This window comes from Armigeres subalbatus, chromosome 3 (assembly GCF_024139115.2).
Source record: "Armigeres subalbatus isolate Guangzhou_Male chromosome 3, GZ_Asu_2, whole genome shotgun sequence".
In the NCBI taxonomy this organism is placed as follows: Eukaryota; Metazoa; Arthropoda; class Insecta; order Diptera; family Culicidae; genus Armigeres; species Armigeres subalbatus.
In genome coordinates, this window is record NC_085141.1 from 213,769,831 (window position 1) to 213,786,886 (window position 17,056).

At 38.3% G+C, this 17,056-nt stretch overlaps 2 protein-coding genes across 2 annotated transcripts; one reads left to right on the top strand and one right to left on the bottom strand.

The window, feature by feature from the left end:
• Positions 1-1,493: 1,493 nt before the first annotated feature.
• LOC134225116 (uncharacterized) lies at positions 1,494-2,811 on the top strand. The gene is made up of 2 exons (XM_062704913.1): positions 1,494-1,538; positions 1,595-2,811. The coding sequence occupies exon 2, from the start codon at positions 1,597-1,599 to the stop codon at positions 2,743-2,745; it is 1,149 nt and encodes a 382-aa protein (XP_062560897.1). The 5' UTR covers positions 1,494-1,538; positions 1,595-1,596; the 3' UTR covers positions 2,746-2,811.
• Positions 2,812-2,889: 78 nt separating this feature from the next.
• LOC134222280 (uncharacterized) lies at positions 2,890-16,119 on the bottom strand. Its single transcript, XM_062701425.1, has 4 exons — positions 15,939-16,119; positions 4,585-4,736; positions 4,186-4,515; positions 2,890-4,121 (listed from the first exon to the last, which is right to left on the bottom strand). Exons 1-4 carry the CDS (start codon positions 16,049-16,051, stop codon positions 2,890-2,892), a joined length of 1,827 nt encoding a protein of 608 aa, XP_062557409.1. The 5' UTR covers positions 16,052-16,119.
• Between the last annotated feature and the right edge of the window lie 937 nt (positions 16,120-17,056).

Below are 17,056 nucleotides of genomic sequence, written 5' to 3' on the forward strand. Positions count from 1 at the left end.
ATAAAAAAAAAAAAAAGTTAAACCGAAGAGCATCTGAATGGCGAAGTGACAGACAACGGTGGTGGTATGGTAATGAGCCTAGGAGCAGGCGCGCAGGACATATAACTTCCGGCTCCGAATGTCCAGGAAATCCAGGAGGAGATTTGCCGGCTGAAAACAACAAAGCCCCTGGAACTACCAGGAGAACTGTTTAAACACGGTGGTGAGGCACTTACTAGAGCGCTGCACTGGGTAATTACCAAGGTTTGGGAGGATGAGGTTCTACCGCAGGAGTTCATGGAAGATGTCGTGTGTCCCATCTACAAAAAGGGCGATAAGTTGGGTTGTAGCAATTACATTTCTGAACGTTGCCTACAAGGTACTCTCCCAAATTTTATGCCGCCGACTAACACCAATTGCAAGTGAGTTCGTGGGGCAGTACCAGGCGGGATTTATGGATAAACGCTCTATCACAGATGAGGTGTTCGCCATACGTCAGGTATTGCAGAAATGCCGCGAATACAACGTGACCACACATCATCTATTTATCGACTTCAAAGCCGCATATGATACAATCGTTCGGGATCAGCTATGGCAGCTAATGCACGAAAACGGATTTCTGGATAAACTGATAAGGTTGATCAAGGCGACGATCAAGGATCGGGTGATGTGCGTAGTTCGAGTTTCAAGGGCATTCTCGAGTCCCTTTGAAACGCGCAGAGGGTTACGGCAAGGTGATGGTCTTTAGTGTCTGCTATTCAAAATCGCTTTGGAGGGGGTACCCAAGTAACCATGAAGCTATAAATAGTTGCCCTAATTTTGTTTTATAGAGTAATATACGATATAAGATATATAGCAGTTAAGTCATAAATGCATCATAAAAGTGGAATTAATGTCGAAAAAGGCCCCATTAAGATCAAAATAGAGCCACACAAGTAAATAATCATTTGGCATTTGTAATGTATCATTAGAGCATATGATTTTAATAAACTTTAGTGAAACACAATTAGGGCATATACTATAAGAAAACCGTAAGAATGCATATTTCGTGCATCGCCAGGAAAAAAATTTTTTTTTTGGAAAAAAACAGTAATGAATTATTTATTTCAACGCTTACCGATGTATATATATTAACGTTATTATTAAATGTCAATTTTTTTTACCGAAATCTCTACTTTTAATCCATGCTTGCATATAATCCATGGGTACCTTTCCGAACCGAGTCTCGAACCGAGGAGCGATGATTACAATTACTGCCGGGCGCGCCAACGCTGTGATCCATTGATGAATTATGTTTCTAGTTGTTGAAATGATATATTTAAACCACGTACATTTCCCAAGCACGTAATGTGAATTACTTAGAAAACTTTAGTTGTCTGCGATGCTATATTATACTGTGCGCGAAACGAAGCCACTATAACAAAACATTTTTCAAATGCCGCGATGTCTCAATCTCGAATAAATGCTGCAATAGTGTTGTATCGCAAACAACTGTCAGTTTTCATCTTTTGTTTGGACTGTGTAGTCTGGTCTTCATTCCGAATCAGCAAAAATAAACGGTAAATATCATCTTATGATTATGCTTAAAAAACATTTAGTTATTCTATTTTTATAGCAATGCCTTCGAAAACTACACGCCGCAAAGATAAAGCTGTGAAAACAACAAAAGCAGCAATGTTGTTTGCCAAAATTGCAAGGAGCAAACCTGCTATTGGAAGAGGAAAGCCGTGCGCACGGAAGGATGACTCGAACATTCGCGACACAAAAAGGAAGCAAACAAGTGTACCAGTAAGTGCAGTGACATTGCTTCCAAAAGCTCATGACGCAGGAGCCGTAGTCGAATCCGCCACTAGTGATTGTGGATTACGCAGATCTTTCGCTTCAGTCGAAGATAGCAAGAGCAGCAACCTGGAGAAAAAATTCAAGCAAGAACCTACAGATGTGAACTCTCTCGTGTCTAGCACTACCAGCTTGCTATCCAACAACCTATCTGGTGAATCTGTAACGGCAACCGAGATCTTGAATGTACTGGAAAGGATTGAAAATAAAGTGGATGACATGGCTCGACAACAGGAGAAATGTTTACTTTTGGTGGCACAAGCGAATGCCAAGGTTGACGCTTTAGCATCTACTTCCATCGGAAAAGCAACGGTTGATGAACCAAGAAAACTTTACCAGTTGAAGCTAACTCCTGTCAAAAGTTTCGCAGATCTGGAAGCTGTTGAGGAGCAATGCAAGGATGATGAATTTGTCGACGAAGTCCTTCGTTCGATTGGATCAATCCATGGGAAAAACCGTTTCAAGGGGAACGGAGGTACTGTTGGACACCAGGTGATCGATTATTTTGTTGATCGCAGATTTCTCCGTCAGTGCTCCTGGACCGGCATAAGCAAGACGTTCGACGAAAATCAGCATTTGGTGCGGAAAGTTTCATTTTCGAAGTACGAGAGGTACATTAACTTGATCTATTCAGTAATCCGCAATGCTGATGAGGATTACACAATGGAAAAATGCCATAAGTTCCTAAAACAATGCCTCCGAAATTCTAAACAGCGTTTGGATGAAACAAAAATGGTGAGATTGCCTGCTGCCAGGAACAGGTCTAAAAAGAACCGGAAGGAATATACTGAGGAAATACTTGATGGAAATGAACCGATCGAGGAAGGTACAGATCCAGATCCAAATATGAGTAACATTATCATTGAAGAAGAAGAAGATCCGATCGAAGAGATAATAATGGAGGAATACCTTTCAGAAAGTAGTTAAATTTAATGGTTTTGGTGAGTGAATGAATTGTCATCTCTTTTGTTTATGAATTATACCAAACAAATGATTTTTCTATGACGTTATGAATCGATAATAAATAGAATTGGATTGTTTAAAACTATTTGTATTGTTTATTGTTCCATCTTACATTTGCATATTTGTTGGTAGCGTGTGTACCATTGGTATAAAAGTCATATCGTTTCCATTAGCCACTACTACAAGCTTACATAATATACTGTCTATCTGATAGATCCGCTGTTCGTCGTAAGTTGGGGCGCTATTAATCATGAATACATTTAAACAAGTCGAATCAATTGGGTCTATAAATAGATTTTGGTTTTGCGTAATCATTTGCTTCCCGAATATACCATCAAATTTAGTGAAATCCATAGCAATTATCTGATGCTGTTTGGTCAAAAACCATTTATCAGTGAAATTTGATCTTAATGTGAAATGCAAACTGAGTGAAATCCTCAAAAATATGGAACTGTCGGTTTTTGACTGTTCCTCGAAAGTCGGATAAACATGATTATGGTGAGAATTTTTGTAACGAAGTTTATCTTTTTCTGCCATTCTGTTAATTATTTGAGATAATGGAAGCCTACCTGATCTAACCGTCTTTTTGATTTGATACAAATGGTTTTCAAAAGGGTATGTTGAAATAGATGGGAGCGGACCTTTTGTCTCAACCTCTTCGACGACATGAACTAGATTATGGATATTACTTGTTACTGATCCAAAATGGTCATGATAATCCGCTATGAATTCTTTGAATAATACTTTTGCTACTGGTAAAAAGCGCTGGTAATAATTCGTTGAGCAGATCGTATTTGCGCAAAAAAGTCTTACAAAGTTCTTATAATGATCTTCATTCAAAAAGTGCCTGAGAACAACAATTCCTATGTAATTCAGAAACGATCCAAACTCCGAAGCCTTCCAGTGGTTCACATAGTCCATTCCACGTACGGAACGGTGAATTTCGATTGGAAGTTTAATTTGAACTAACAGTTTCGAAATTTCCTTCAGGGTTTTTGCAGACCATTTGAAAATATTTTTATGCCCATCTCTGTAGGTCAGAAGTAATTTTTTCATCACTCCTAGATGGAGCAGATGAAGAGAATCAGAGACAATAAAATCTTCAACCATATCGATAGGTAATCTCAAAAAAGGTGTTTCTATAGGTGTTCTTATGATTTTTCTATCCTGATGTGTTTTGTGATCTTGATGGTGCTTGCCATATAGTCTGTCACGGAAACCAAGGTTGGTTCTACGCTCAGCACTTGTTTGAGGAAAGATTGTTGTTCGCAACTCTTTGGAATATTCACCAATTGTACAACACTTGAGACAACCATGTATGGAATTGAAGTTCACAACACCTGTAAGTAGAAGGGTTAAAAAAATAAGTGTTTATAAATATTAGGATAATAGAGCCTTTATTACCCTTAACAAACGCTCTAGCAGGTGCGTCGCATATTATTGAACGAACTTTAACTGTTAATTTATGTTCCTTTATGATTACTCCCTGTTCTATGATTGGAAGCATTTCCTCCACGAACGGGGCTAGAAACTGTTCAACGCGTTTAGGCTTATTATTTCCATAGAAAATCCCTGCTATCATGGGTGGAATTTCGGGTCTTTCTGATACGTTGACAAGTATTGGCCATATTTGTGCTGTTCCGTTCTTGTACAACGGAAGTCCATCGATATTAATATTGATAGATGCTGTGCATGATTCTGTCATATTTTCGAAGAAGGAGCGTAAGCAGAGTTCTGGAATGTATAGAAGTTGTCGGAAATACTGCATAGCTGAGTATTTGAATTTAAGTTACAAGAATATACCTATACTGTTATGCCAATAATAACCTCCATCGATTGGCTGCATTTCCGGTTTACAACGAGGTGTATCCAATAACCTCCTGGGATCAACAGGCAACTGATGATGATGTTCATTCAGCTTCTGCAGAAGAGGTTTCAGCGCCCGATGTGGAATTCTGTAATCGATGCTCCACTTTCTTAAGAAAGTTTCAAGTTCCATTCCTTTGTATATTTCCTCATTTACAGCATCGTTCAAGTCAACTTTGTCCGTATGTTCGTGTTGATCTGCATATCGTGTAGTAACTACACGGTAGCATCTATTTACCCATTAATGGGTACTTTCGTACCCATTTTGAAGAAAAGCGGCATAACTCATTTAATGGGTAAATCGCATTTACTCATTAATGGGTACTCCCACTGAACTTCAAAAAATGAGTAAGTTTTACGCCTGGTTTCGTAACAGAAAATGTATTAAATTTACCCACTTTTTTCAAAACAATCCCTGTAAAATTTGAATGTATTGTAATATCTCGGAGGGAATTTGTAGAAATACAAAACACCAAAGTTTGTTGGATTGTAGCTGTTTATTCCATACAAATATGATGGATAACTTACACATCATCTGGATTCAAATCTTTCCACTATTATACATTAATTTCTATCCACTGAAATCATGCCGGACGCGGTGTTCTAAACACTCAGTAGATCCCTCGGTTCTAATTTCAATATTCCTTCATCGATTGTGAAGTTCATCTCCTAAATTTCTTGCTGCTGGGGAGCTGTTTTGACCCGCTGCTGCTACATTCATACTGATTTTCTGCAATAGAAACATATTACTTTTTCTAAGCTTTTCGTGAGGCTTTTCGAGCTCCCAGTAGATTCCACTTACCTTGTCCTGATAAACCAGCATTATGGTTGCTCCATAGTTCCACATTAATTAGTTTATACCGTTTTTATGGTTTTATTCGAGGGATTTTTCTTTTGCCGCAGAAGACAGGCAAAATGGCTGCTTTTCTGTCCGAACTTCTGGAAGAGTACGATTTACCCATTATTTATTACTAGAAGGCATTCTCTATAATGGGGTAAAAATACTCTTTTTGTGTTGATAAAAATTCACCCATTATTTGACATATTGGTATTGATGCAAAAAATGGGTATATGAAATCAATTAAATGGGTATTTGCCAGCTTCCGTGTAGAGCTTTGCTATTTTCGAATTCAGCTTGTTCAAGTTCTGGCTTGCATTCCATTTGGTCAGCAATCGGAAGCGGAAATCGTGATTGGTTTTCCACTGATTGTTGAAATCTATGTTGATTTCTAACATTTTTATTTTCTCGGATTTTTATTTTGGAGTCAGTTAGAGGTATTATTGATCGATATTTATTAACCGTTCGTTTATAATTTCCACTTTTCAAGAACAAATCCCACTTTTTCCGCGAATCCATATGCATGCAAACACTTGAAGAACAAAATGCTTACGTGAAATTAACTAAACAATCAATATTTTCTAGCGTATGATCTATATCAACATTTAAAGTGAAGATAAAAACTTGGTTAATGCAATGCCACTATACATTCAAAATGATGATCTATAGCTTGGCAGCATTTGCGATGCTAGGAATGTGCTAGATTGCATTACATTTGTTGCTTTACGCTTGTATAAGTGCAGTAACCTAATGCTTGTGTCACCTGTCATAAGACGAGTTTATACCATCCCATTGAATTCCACCACTTAATTGTATCTTGACAGATACGTATTTCGACCTCAAAGGTAAGGCCTTCTTCAGTGTCTCGTACTTGACTCGACTAAGTCGTATATCATGAGGCTAGCACGATGATACTTTTATGCCCAGGGAAGTCGAGACAATTTCCAATCCGAAAATTGCCTAGATCGGCACCGGGAATCGAACCCAGCCACCCTCAGCATGGTCTTGCTTTGTAGCCGCGCGTCTTACCGCACGGCTAAGGAGGGCCTTAGATATTATGACACGTAAATTTAAGAAGAAGGAGGAAGCCTACATCATACTGAATAGTGAAGCTATCCGGTTTGGACTAGTCATTATCAAGTGTGACAGTATAGCTAGAGGCTAGCATCCAAGAAACTCAGTAAAATAGAATTAAGTTAAATTGAAACCAGTAGTTCACTTTTTCTGGACAATCATTCCTTGAACAATAAGGTCCCAAGTTTGTTGTTTGTGTTTTCGCTTTTCTGGGCTTGCAAAGACGCCACCATGCCTCGTCCTCAGTGTGTTGAATGAAAGTTAATTGTCCTTCACACTTTTGAGAAGTTTCTGCGTGTTATACTTTAGATTTATGTTCATTCAGGATTACGTCATCTCGATGGGCAGGCATATCGTTTCTCCCTGTTACTGTTGTGAATGAACGCTTCTTTGATTTTTGAATGGAAGAGAGAGGAGGAGTGTGCCAATTCATCCGACCCCGAAGAATCCACCTTGCAGTGAGAGCGAGGCAGTTCCAGATCGAATAGAGTTCGCCGCCTTGCCAATCTGACTATCTACAAAACGCTCATTAGACCGGTTATCCTCTACGGACACGAGCTTTGGACGATGCTCGTGGGGGACCAACGCGCACTGAGAGTTTTCGTAAGGAAAGTGCTGCGTACCATCTATGGTGGGTTGTAGATGGCGGACGGTACGTGGAGGAGACCAATCCATCGTTCACACCGCGAAAATCGGACAACTGCGATGGGCTAGGCACGTAGCTAGAATGCCGGACAGTAATCCGGTGGAAATCGTTCTCGACGACGATCTGACGGGCAGTGGATCGATCAGAACGATTCACGGACCCTCCGTTGACTGCGTGGTTGGCGATGTGCAGACATGGACCGATCTGAATGGAGAAGACTCTTATGTACTGCACAGACCATTCCGGCCTTAGTTTAAAAAAAATAGGTCGTTGCCGATTGTATCGAGTTGTATTATCTCTATGGCATTCTCATGTCTAGTAGAGCCCCCCCCCCCCCAACGCTATAGATCATGGACTTGAATGATAATACTTACCATTAAGAAGTTTGTGGAAAATCGTCTGGACATTATCATGTAAGAGTGACACGAGTTTTGATCAGTGGTGATGAAACTGAGGTGTTTTATGATTCCGTGTACGTATGTTTACTGATGACCGTTGAAAACGATGTTGTTTCATCCAAATGTGGAAAACTGCTGTTTCTCAAACCTTCCTTGTTACAATACTTTACTGCTGTTTCTCAAACCTTCCTTGTTACAATACTTTCTTACCTTATTTACATAATTTTATGTCTAGTTTTGTTACACATATGTACTATGAATATGATGAATATGAATGAACACAGAAAAGGCTCTCTGCAATAAGCTTTCGAGACCCTGAAAGATGAAAACTCAATCATGGCACCAAACTTCGCGAATCTTTGAGTCGCGTTACAGAACACCGACTAAGAAAGAGCATGGCTACAAATGCCTTAGAGGCGTCTACCGGGAAAATCTAAATTGTCAGCTGCTACAACTTTTAAAAGCTTGAGTTCTCCCCAAGGACAGTTGCCGAGAATCTGAAATATGCTGACTGTCATCAAGCCATAACGCACATCAGCTGGAAGGGACATCGCACAGAGCATGAAAAATAGAAACTACATCACCTTATCGTTCTTTTTATTATTTGTGACGGGTTCGGTTCCACTTGCACTCGTGTCACTCAGCGGAAAAATGTAACAAAATGTTTTCGCAGCGCAATCCAAACCGTACCTTTCGCAGTTATAACATCAACAAACGACACGACTCCAAAGCAACAAAAGTTTGAAAATAGAAATGGAAGCGGGGATAAAAAAGCAATCATCCGAGCATGCCACGGCCAGACGGAATACGAAGTTTATGTCAAAGTTTATGACAGAACCAATTAAAAATATCCTGAACAATATAATTTTTTGTCATGTAAATGTGATATGGCTGTTTGTTCGGTAAGCGAGAACACTCTTTTTTCCACCCGCTGCTATCGAGGCTGGTGGGATGGTCGTCGGTAGTTTTCACGCTGGCATGATTTCGCTTGTCATCGTCATCGGACAGATAGATGATGTGTGGCTTTTCCATATAGTTTATGTTTCAATGACAATTGTCGGGCTGAGTATCCCATAGGTAGGTTACTACAGTTAGCTAATTCTTGACTAGCTTGATCGGGTTAAGCTTTTCAGTTGCGATGCTTGTTCATGATGCGTGACATAGCGGAACTCGGTTAAAGAAGCACAGGTCTAACATGTTGTCAGATCACTAAATTAAAATTAATGGTCAAGACCTGTCAAGACATCTATAATAAACATTGAAAAAATAAAATATGTTTTTCCTCCTTGTAATAAAAATAAGGCTTCCCTTTCTCTAAAGTTTGTTTACAAGATAAAAACATTTTCTCGGTAATCTTAACATATGTCTAGAAGAACAAATTTGTAAAGAGTGTGCCAAATTACTGAAAAGTTAACTTTACCACATTTTCCATAGATTAACACATTTTAATTAAAACTATGTAATCAGGTCAAAATGTACCCATCAAATAATGCTTGACTGTGCAGTGCATGTCATAGTTTGGCAAGGGCGTGTGCCATTAATGATTTATTTATAAGTAAAAATTGAAAAGTGAGAAAATAAACGTGAAAAGTGATGAGTGAGAAGTTATGAGTGATGGGAAGGGAGAAACTGCAAGTAAGAAGTATAAATCGATATTTCCACTTGAAATAAAACACTAAATAATTTTCAAATCATCCGAGGTTTGGGTTTTTAGTATTAGTAGTATTAGGATTATTGCATATCTTGAATCTATTATAAAAACTGAACAAAAATCCAAAACTTCATGAATTGTGGAGCACTGGAACTGTTTGAATTAATTTCGAAAAACCTTATAATTTCGCATATTGTGAACACCCCTAACATGATTTTACTACGGGTCGGGCTGTCAACCTATGAGCTAACTGTCAAACAGTCAAATTTTCAAAAACTTGATTTCAAACATCAAAATTATGATCTGATGAGTGTGACAAAATATGTTGTAGCTCTGTAAAAGGTGTTCTTCCGAAGGAAAAAAGAAGATCACAATGTTTAAAAAACAGTTGTAAAAGGGGATTGGGATTAGAGAATTAAGAGTGAAATGGGTGAAGCGAGAAGGAAGAATGATTATTGTAAATTGAGAAGCAATACAGTAGAGTAGAGTGGGGCAAGAGTGCGCGTGGGGTAAGAGTACGTTTTCGATTTATTGAAGTGATAAAAAAAGATAAACTAGCAGCACTGCATCAGTTTGATTTGTATTCTGACCAACTATTGTCATGTGTAATTACAATTGGGTCCTAAAATGAAGAATCGATATTCGATTTTCTTTCAGGGAACGATGAAGGTAATCATTCTAAACGTGTCAGTTTTTCTTTAGACTCAAAAATCGAAAAGGACCTTGTTTAATTTGGAATTGAAAAATAGATGAAAAAGACTTCCTCGACATTTTCGGTCTTGTTTGACGTACGGATTCAAACGCACTAGCAAAACACCGTAGGGCACATGACTCAACCTTTGACAGTTAATATATGGGGCTGACGTTTTGGGCTGATGGTTCATTCGTTCTGAAATGTTGCACAGCCCAAAATTTGCCTTAAAATGTCTTAAACACAAAAATATTATTTTTACTGATTTAGAATTTTACCAGAATTTTTATAACAACGGTACAAGTATTCTTGACCGATGCACTATCGTTTGCAACCATAAACGAGGTAGGGCTTTAGGACCCAATTGTAAACGATTTGATTAAACAACAAGGGAGATATGAAGATAGTTAGTTTTCTGGTCATTTTGCTAAAAATAATCATGTTTTTGTAACTAATATTCCATTACCATATATACGTTCAATCAGGTGAACATTATACCATTTCGATAACCTATTGTATAGAGTACTTTATGGTGCAGAACTGGGAGGGAGATCCAGATACTACACACAAAACAATAATAAAATTAAACGTCACGACGCAAGAAAATTATTGACGGGCAAAATATACCAAAGCAAGCGTCACACGGACTGACCAATTTTTGTTTTGCGTGTCATCGATGTTTTCGTTGATTTCATTGAAGCCGGTGCGTGACTTTCTCGAGTTTCATATATCGTTCCGAGTGAGGGAATTTGAAATATGAAGTGTCTCGTGAAACTCTCTCTCTCCCTGAGTATTGAATTAAGAAGTGTCCGGAACATAGTCGTTTGTCGCTTCCCTATGGAGGAATCACAAAATGCGCCGGAATAAATTAATAACAGCGCGTATATTAATCTCAACCGTCGATAAACCAAATAAAAAATCAATTTGATTACAATTTCTCACATCGTATGTACACAATAATGAACAGACCACCTTCTCCAATGTTTGGAGTATTATTTAAAATTCAGTTTGAGTAATGTTTTAGTTCACAAGACTCAAATTATTAAAAACAAAATTATAAAACACATTTATTTTCATTTTCCTACCTCTGAACTGTTGATTTGATGCACTGCTCGATTGCTACTAGCAGATTCATCTCATTTCAGGCCGTTGTTTTCCACTCAATTTCAAGCTAAAACAAATGTACCCTTTCAAAATACACTTCACAACATATAGAGGACATCACATTTTCACTATAAATATAATCATATTTGAAAAACTAACGCGATTTCGTATAGTTTGATATAGGTTTATTTCGAACAACGTCTAAATTATTCTTGTCCGTATTCCAAACTATTTACATGGCCTGCAGCATCTGCAAGGGTTGCCGAACTAGATTTTTATTTCAAAAATGCTTGAATGAACTTTCATTGTGAAATTCTACTCTTATGTTTGTAAAACAAGGTATATCGAAGAGATAAGCTATGACAAACATAAAATTAAACTGATAAGTTGGAAAACTACAACAAAAACTGCAATTTTGTAATTATATTTTAACTCAAATACAAAACATTGAAGAATTCGGCATCACTGCAATCATATCATTACGTATACACACAAGTAATGGTGTGCGTATTTTATGTTGGAAACAGTATTATTGATATAGGTACAGGCATAGGATTAACTGTTTTTGAATGTTATTGAAATATGTGCATGGCAGTGATGATGTTTTTAGCTAAATACTTCTATAATGTGAAAACCAATTTCATGATATACGCAATGATATATTTTGGCAAATAATTTCATAAATGATCACCACTACACCTTTATTCCTTTTTGCTCATCGAATCATCGGAATTTTGGCGTTTGTTTATCTCCGATGAGAGCGATGCAGATAATGAATTAATAAGCGATAAGCAAAGGGAATCATTGCAAGAAGATGTATCATAGACATCTCCTTTTCTCTTTACAATGGACACAATTTTCAAACGAGTTTCACAGTTCGATTGTATTAGGATTTTTTTTTGCTCAACAACGGTCGTTTCAAATATAGATTGATAATATTCAATATAATTTTCTGCCTTTTATAGTTTTCAAGCAAATGATCAGTATCAATACTCCCCATTTATTAAACACTAGCAGACCCGACGAACTTCGTTTCGCCTAAAATTGATTAGTTCTCGAGTTATGCAGAAATTTCGGTTTCATTTGTATGGGAGCCCCCCTTTCCAAAGGAGGGAGGGGTCTCGAACCATCTTAAGAACCTTCCCCGACCCCAAAAACCTCTGCATATAAATTTTCACGCCGATCGTTTCAGTAGTTTCGGAGTCTATAAGGTTCAGACAGACAGAAATTTATTTTTTACAGCTAGGTCTGCGGTGACGTTTTATGACAACTAAAGTTAGGTCTGAACTGACATTCATATTTTTTAATTCGGTTGAGTTTCCAAGAGGTTAAAACCATTACTTGAATAAATTTTGGAGCTGTGGTGTAAAAGTACGCAGTAACGGGTGGGGCTACGCATGTGAACCTTTAAGTTCTGTTGTCAAACCCGTATCTCCGGCCGAAATAAGACTACCAAAAGGTGAAGATCCACTACCACTTTGTGTAAATATCCATAACTAATGTTGTTATAATTTTGATATGAAATAAAACTGGCTTTATCGAATTATCAAATTATAACAAGGGTTGTTTCAAATAACAACCATTCATAGAATTGAGTTATAATTGATAGAATTGAGTTATGCATTGCTGGTAGGGTATGTAAAGTCTGGAACTCGGAACCGTGATTAAAAACACAAAAACTTCTTCTTTAACTTCGATTTATTTCTCAGTCACTTAAAGACCACACACCGCACGCGTCTTTACTCGTACTCGTCTCTTCAAAGGTTCCCTCTCACTCGATCTCACATCAGGGTTACCAACTCAATCTTACACGAGTTACATTTACAAAAGGCGTATGATACACAAACCATTGTTAGGACTCTACATCCCCCCTTAACTTTATTATCTTGAACACAACTTATGAACAATATTCTTTTAGATAAGATGGCTTATGGTGAATACGTTTTGGACGCTCTGATACAATTTCTAGACCGGGCTGCTCTGTTAGTCTTGAGTTTATCTCATCTTCTAACAAGTTTGTCTTATCGGTGTTTGCTGTGTTAGATTGATCCATACAAGGAAAACGTTTCAAATCAGCGATATTTCGTTTGAAAATCCGGTCTGATTTCTTACATCGCAAAGTTGCTTCTGGACCATCCATGCTGATAATTTCACTACCGGACTCTACCGGATCGAAATTGCTTGACAGCTTGTTTTATTTAATCATGCGTTTTGTAACAACGTTATCCTCTTCTTTGAAAACAGAATATTTTGCTCCTCGTCGTGTGTTCGTGTATTCCGCTATTTTTATCTTATTTGTCCAATCTCTATCACGGACTTCCTCCTCTCAATGCGTCCTCCTCTTTCATTAAAAACCGGAATCTTGTCTCGTAAAACTCGTCCAAACATCAGTTTCGAAGGTGAAACTCCAGTGGTTGCATGTGGAGGAGAATTATACATGAAAAGAAATGATCGCAATCTCATATCCAATCCGAATTTTCCGAAGCTTGGCAGATTTTCGCTTAAGTATGGCTCGATTAGCTCTCTCTACCTCTACGTTTGCTTGTGGCCAATATGGTGTCGTTTTTAACAATTCTATCCCATATTGATCACAGAACGACTTAAGCTCTTCGCTTATGAATTGGGGACCATTGTCGGAACGGATGGTTTCTGGCATCCCAAACCTGCAAAAGGTTTCATGTAGCACATCAACCGTAAGTTTTGCAGTAGTTTGTTTCATGACCACCGCTTCAATAAATCGACTATAGTAGTCGACTATGACAAATATTGAATGACCGGAGGGAAGCGGTCCCATAAAGTCAACGGCTATGTCGGTCCAGGGTTTATCCGGCAGCCTAGTTCGCCGAAGTGGTTCCGGTACTCCAAGCGAACCGACTAATATGCATGGTTTACAATTCTTCACGTAGTCTTCAGCATTCTTATCAATACATGACCACCAAACTTTTTGCCGTAGTCTGCGTTTCATGGCTGCAATTCCGGGATGTGCTTCATGTGCGAGCTCTAGGACGCGTTGTCGTAGCTTTGAAGGAATGACTAACCTGTTCCCTCTTAGAAGAACTCCTTCAACTTGACACAATTCATTGGCAAACGGTTTGAATTCTTTAGGAACATCGTCTAATGAGGGAGATTGTAAAGTTTTTGAAAGTTTATCAAGGACCTCGTCGTCATTAGTAGCTTCAACAATTTCATCGTATTTAATAGCAACCGGTGTCGAGCTCTCTGCTACATAACGGATAAATACATCCGTAGAGGCATCAAAGTGTTCAGGAGATGACATAGACAATCTGGAAACCGCATCCGCAATATTGGCATTTCCAGGAATGTGTTCAACGTCGTATGAGTACGCTTGTAGTCGAAGGACCCATCGCTCGATTCTAGCGCAGGGTTTGGACCTAGCACTAAATAAAACTTAAGTGCCTTGCAATCAGTCAGAAGAATGAACTTTCGGCCTAGCAAATAAAGTTTGAATTTTTCAACCCCCCATACAAGTGATAGGGCCTCTCTTTCTGTCTGAAAGTATTTTCTTTCTAAATCGGTTAGCGCCTTACTGGCAAAAGCGATAATTCTCGTGTGTCCTTTGCGATCACGTTTGCGTCGGCTCCCGAGTCGATAGTCATCGGAATATCCACCCCACCAACCTTGAAAGTGAATACATTCCGACCCATGGCAAAGAACACATAGTCCAAATCATGCTGTTTATCTACTTCTTCAGTAATTGCACGAATTCACTTTGGGGCTGGCCCATTTCCAGGTGATTGTTGGCGTCGTTTCTGTGCGTCTCCACGTGAATAACATCTCTTGGCCCAATGGCCAAGTCTACCACAACTAGCGCATTTAGTATGCTTGGCTGGGCACTCTTCATTTCCTTGGACATGACCTCTACGACCGCAGCTGTAACAAATGAAACGTTCGCTTTGACGTTCATTTACTCGTTTTTCAACATCAGTTCGGAACATCCCTTCACGCCTGGCATTCCGAGCCTTCCAGTTCATTCCCGGTGCAGAGATTCTGTTAATCTCGTGAGCACTGCTCCTGAACGATGTGGACTGCATGAATTTCTTGGAATGTTCGGCTGATTCAGCCATACTTGTTCCCAAAACAACTACTTCCTCGAGGCTTCTGTCTTTTTGAAGTAGTTTGATGCGCAAATCTTCTGATGCACAGCCTTGAGCAATTCTATCTGCTATAAGTTCGTCCACCACAATTGAATCATACCCACATCTTGATATTTGTTTGCGAAGTCGCATCACAAAATCGGCAAAGCGTTCACCCGACGATTGGGTAATTTGATGGAAAACATGACGTTCGTATGTCTTGCGACGAAAAGGTTCGAAATATTCGTCGAGACATTTAATAGCAACATCATAGAAAGGCGGATCCATCGAAACATGTGGGACTTGGTTTGAGCCCGGTAGATGACGCAATAACTCCTGAAGGCCTGGCCCACCCAAGTAAGCCAATTGCGCTCTTCTTTCCGATTGTGTGTCGATGTGTTGTGCAATGAAAAAAGATTCGAGATCCAATTTCCACGTCTCCCATTCTGAAGGTAGTTTACTTGTTTCGATATTGACATCAAATGGCTTGATACGACTTGGTACACTCATCCTATATTCGAAATTTTAGAAAATTTTGATGTAAGAAACACTTTTTATTCTTATTATGTGATGTAACTGCTGTATCGTTATTATTGTTGTCATTATGTATTCACACATCCTATTTATGTTTGATGATGCTTGTTTTAAAAGCCAAAAAAATGTTGAAATGACCCAATTAAAAATTCCACTTTTACAAAATAAATTTAGTACTTTTATAATAAGATGTATCACAAAATCAGTGAGGATATATTATTCAAATCATTCACAATTTATATGAATACAACTTTCACTTACCTTTTACCTTTCCATCTGCCGGTAGTTTCACGTGTGGACAATATCAGGATTTCCAAAAAAAAACAGAAAATGATACTAGAATCTCTCCTGTTCAATTGCCAACATAAATACATAACGAAATTATGTATGATAGGTACTCATAGGTTACATAACCAGCCCTGCTGTTTCTACCGTGGTCAAAACCTTATTTTGTTTGTCAGGTACATAACCTTTTATGTGCTACACAAAATTATGTCCTGCTTCGCAGTCCAATTTTCATGACACACGACCATACATCATAGCAGTAAAAACATACACAAGTATGACAGGTACACAACCTTTTACAAATCTCGCTTAACTTTTCAAAGGACCTAAGTAACATTTTTTTCATGATTTAATTTGAATAGCGCAATCAACAGAACAACATGAAAGCTTTTGATTGCAGTACTCAAATTAATTCATGAAAAAAATGTTACTTAGGTCCTTTTGAAAAGTTAAGCGAGAAATCTTCACATCTTTCTCTTCATGGTACATAACCAGACACAGTTTACTCTCTGCATTTGCCAGGCGGGTGCTAAGTTGTCAAATTTTTGTTGCCACCAATCGAGCGAATGCCGACGGCACTAACACCAAGCCGTAGTCTATGAAAAATAAACACTGCAGTGAGTGAGAATGTTCTGAAACGCACAAAGTTTGGATAATACAAGAAACAACTGTTTCTGCTCAGCACAGAGTTTCTTCTACCAACATAATTATTTATCTGCATATTTCGCGTAAGGAATAAAGTGAAAACACTACATATTTACGGATTTGGTGTATTTTTGTTCGTTGCAATCTTTAATTTAATATGTGCTTTCGACACCACTCTCTCTTGTAAAAACGGTAAACAATACAAATTTTTACAAATACCACCACAATTTATAATAGTATATGAGCATTTTGACATTGGAGTATAAATTTATGCGCCAAAAAAGAGGGTACTGTCATACTTGCCAAACTCCATATGAAAAAAATCCGTTGTCCCCCCTCTGGCATTTGCTTTTGGTACACAACCATCGCTCAATTATATTAGCAAAAAAACGCTTAAACCTGGTACACAACCATTTGCATTCTTCGCCGTGGTACACAACCATTTCCAT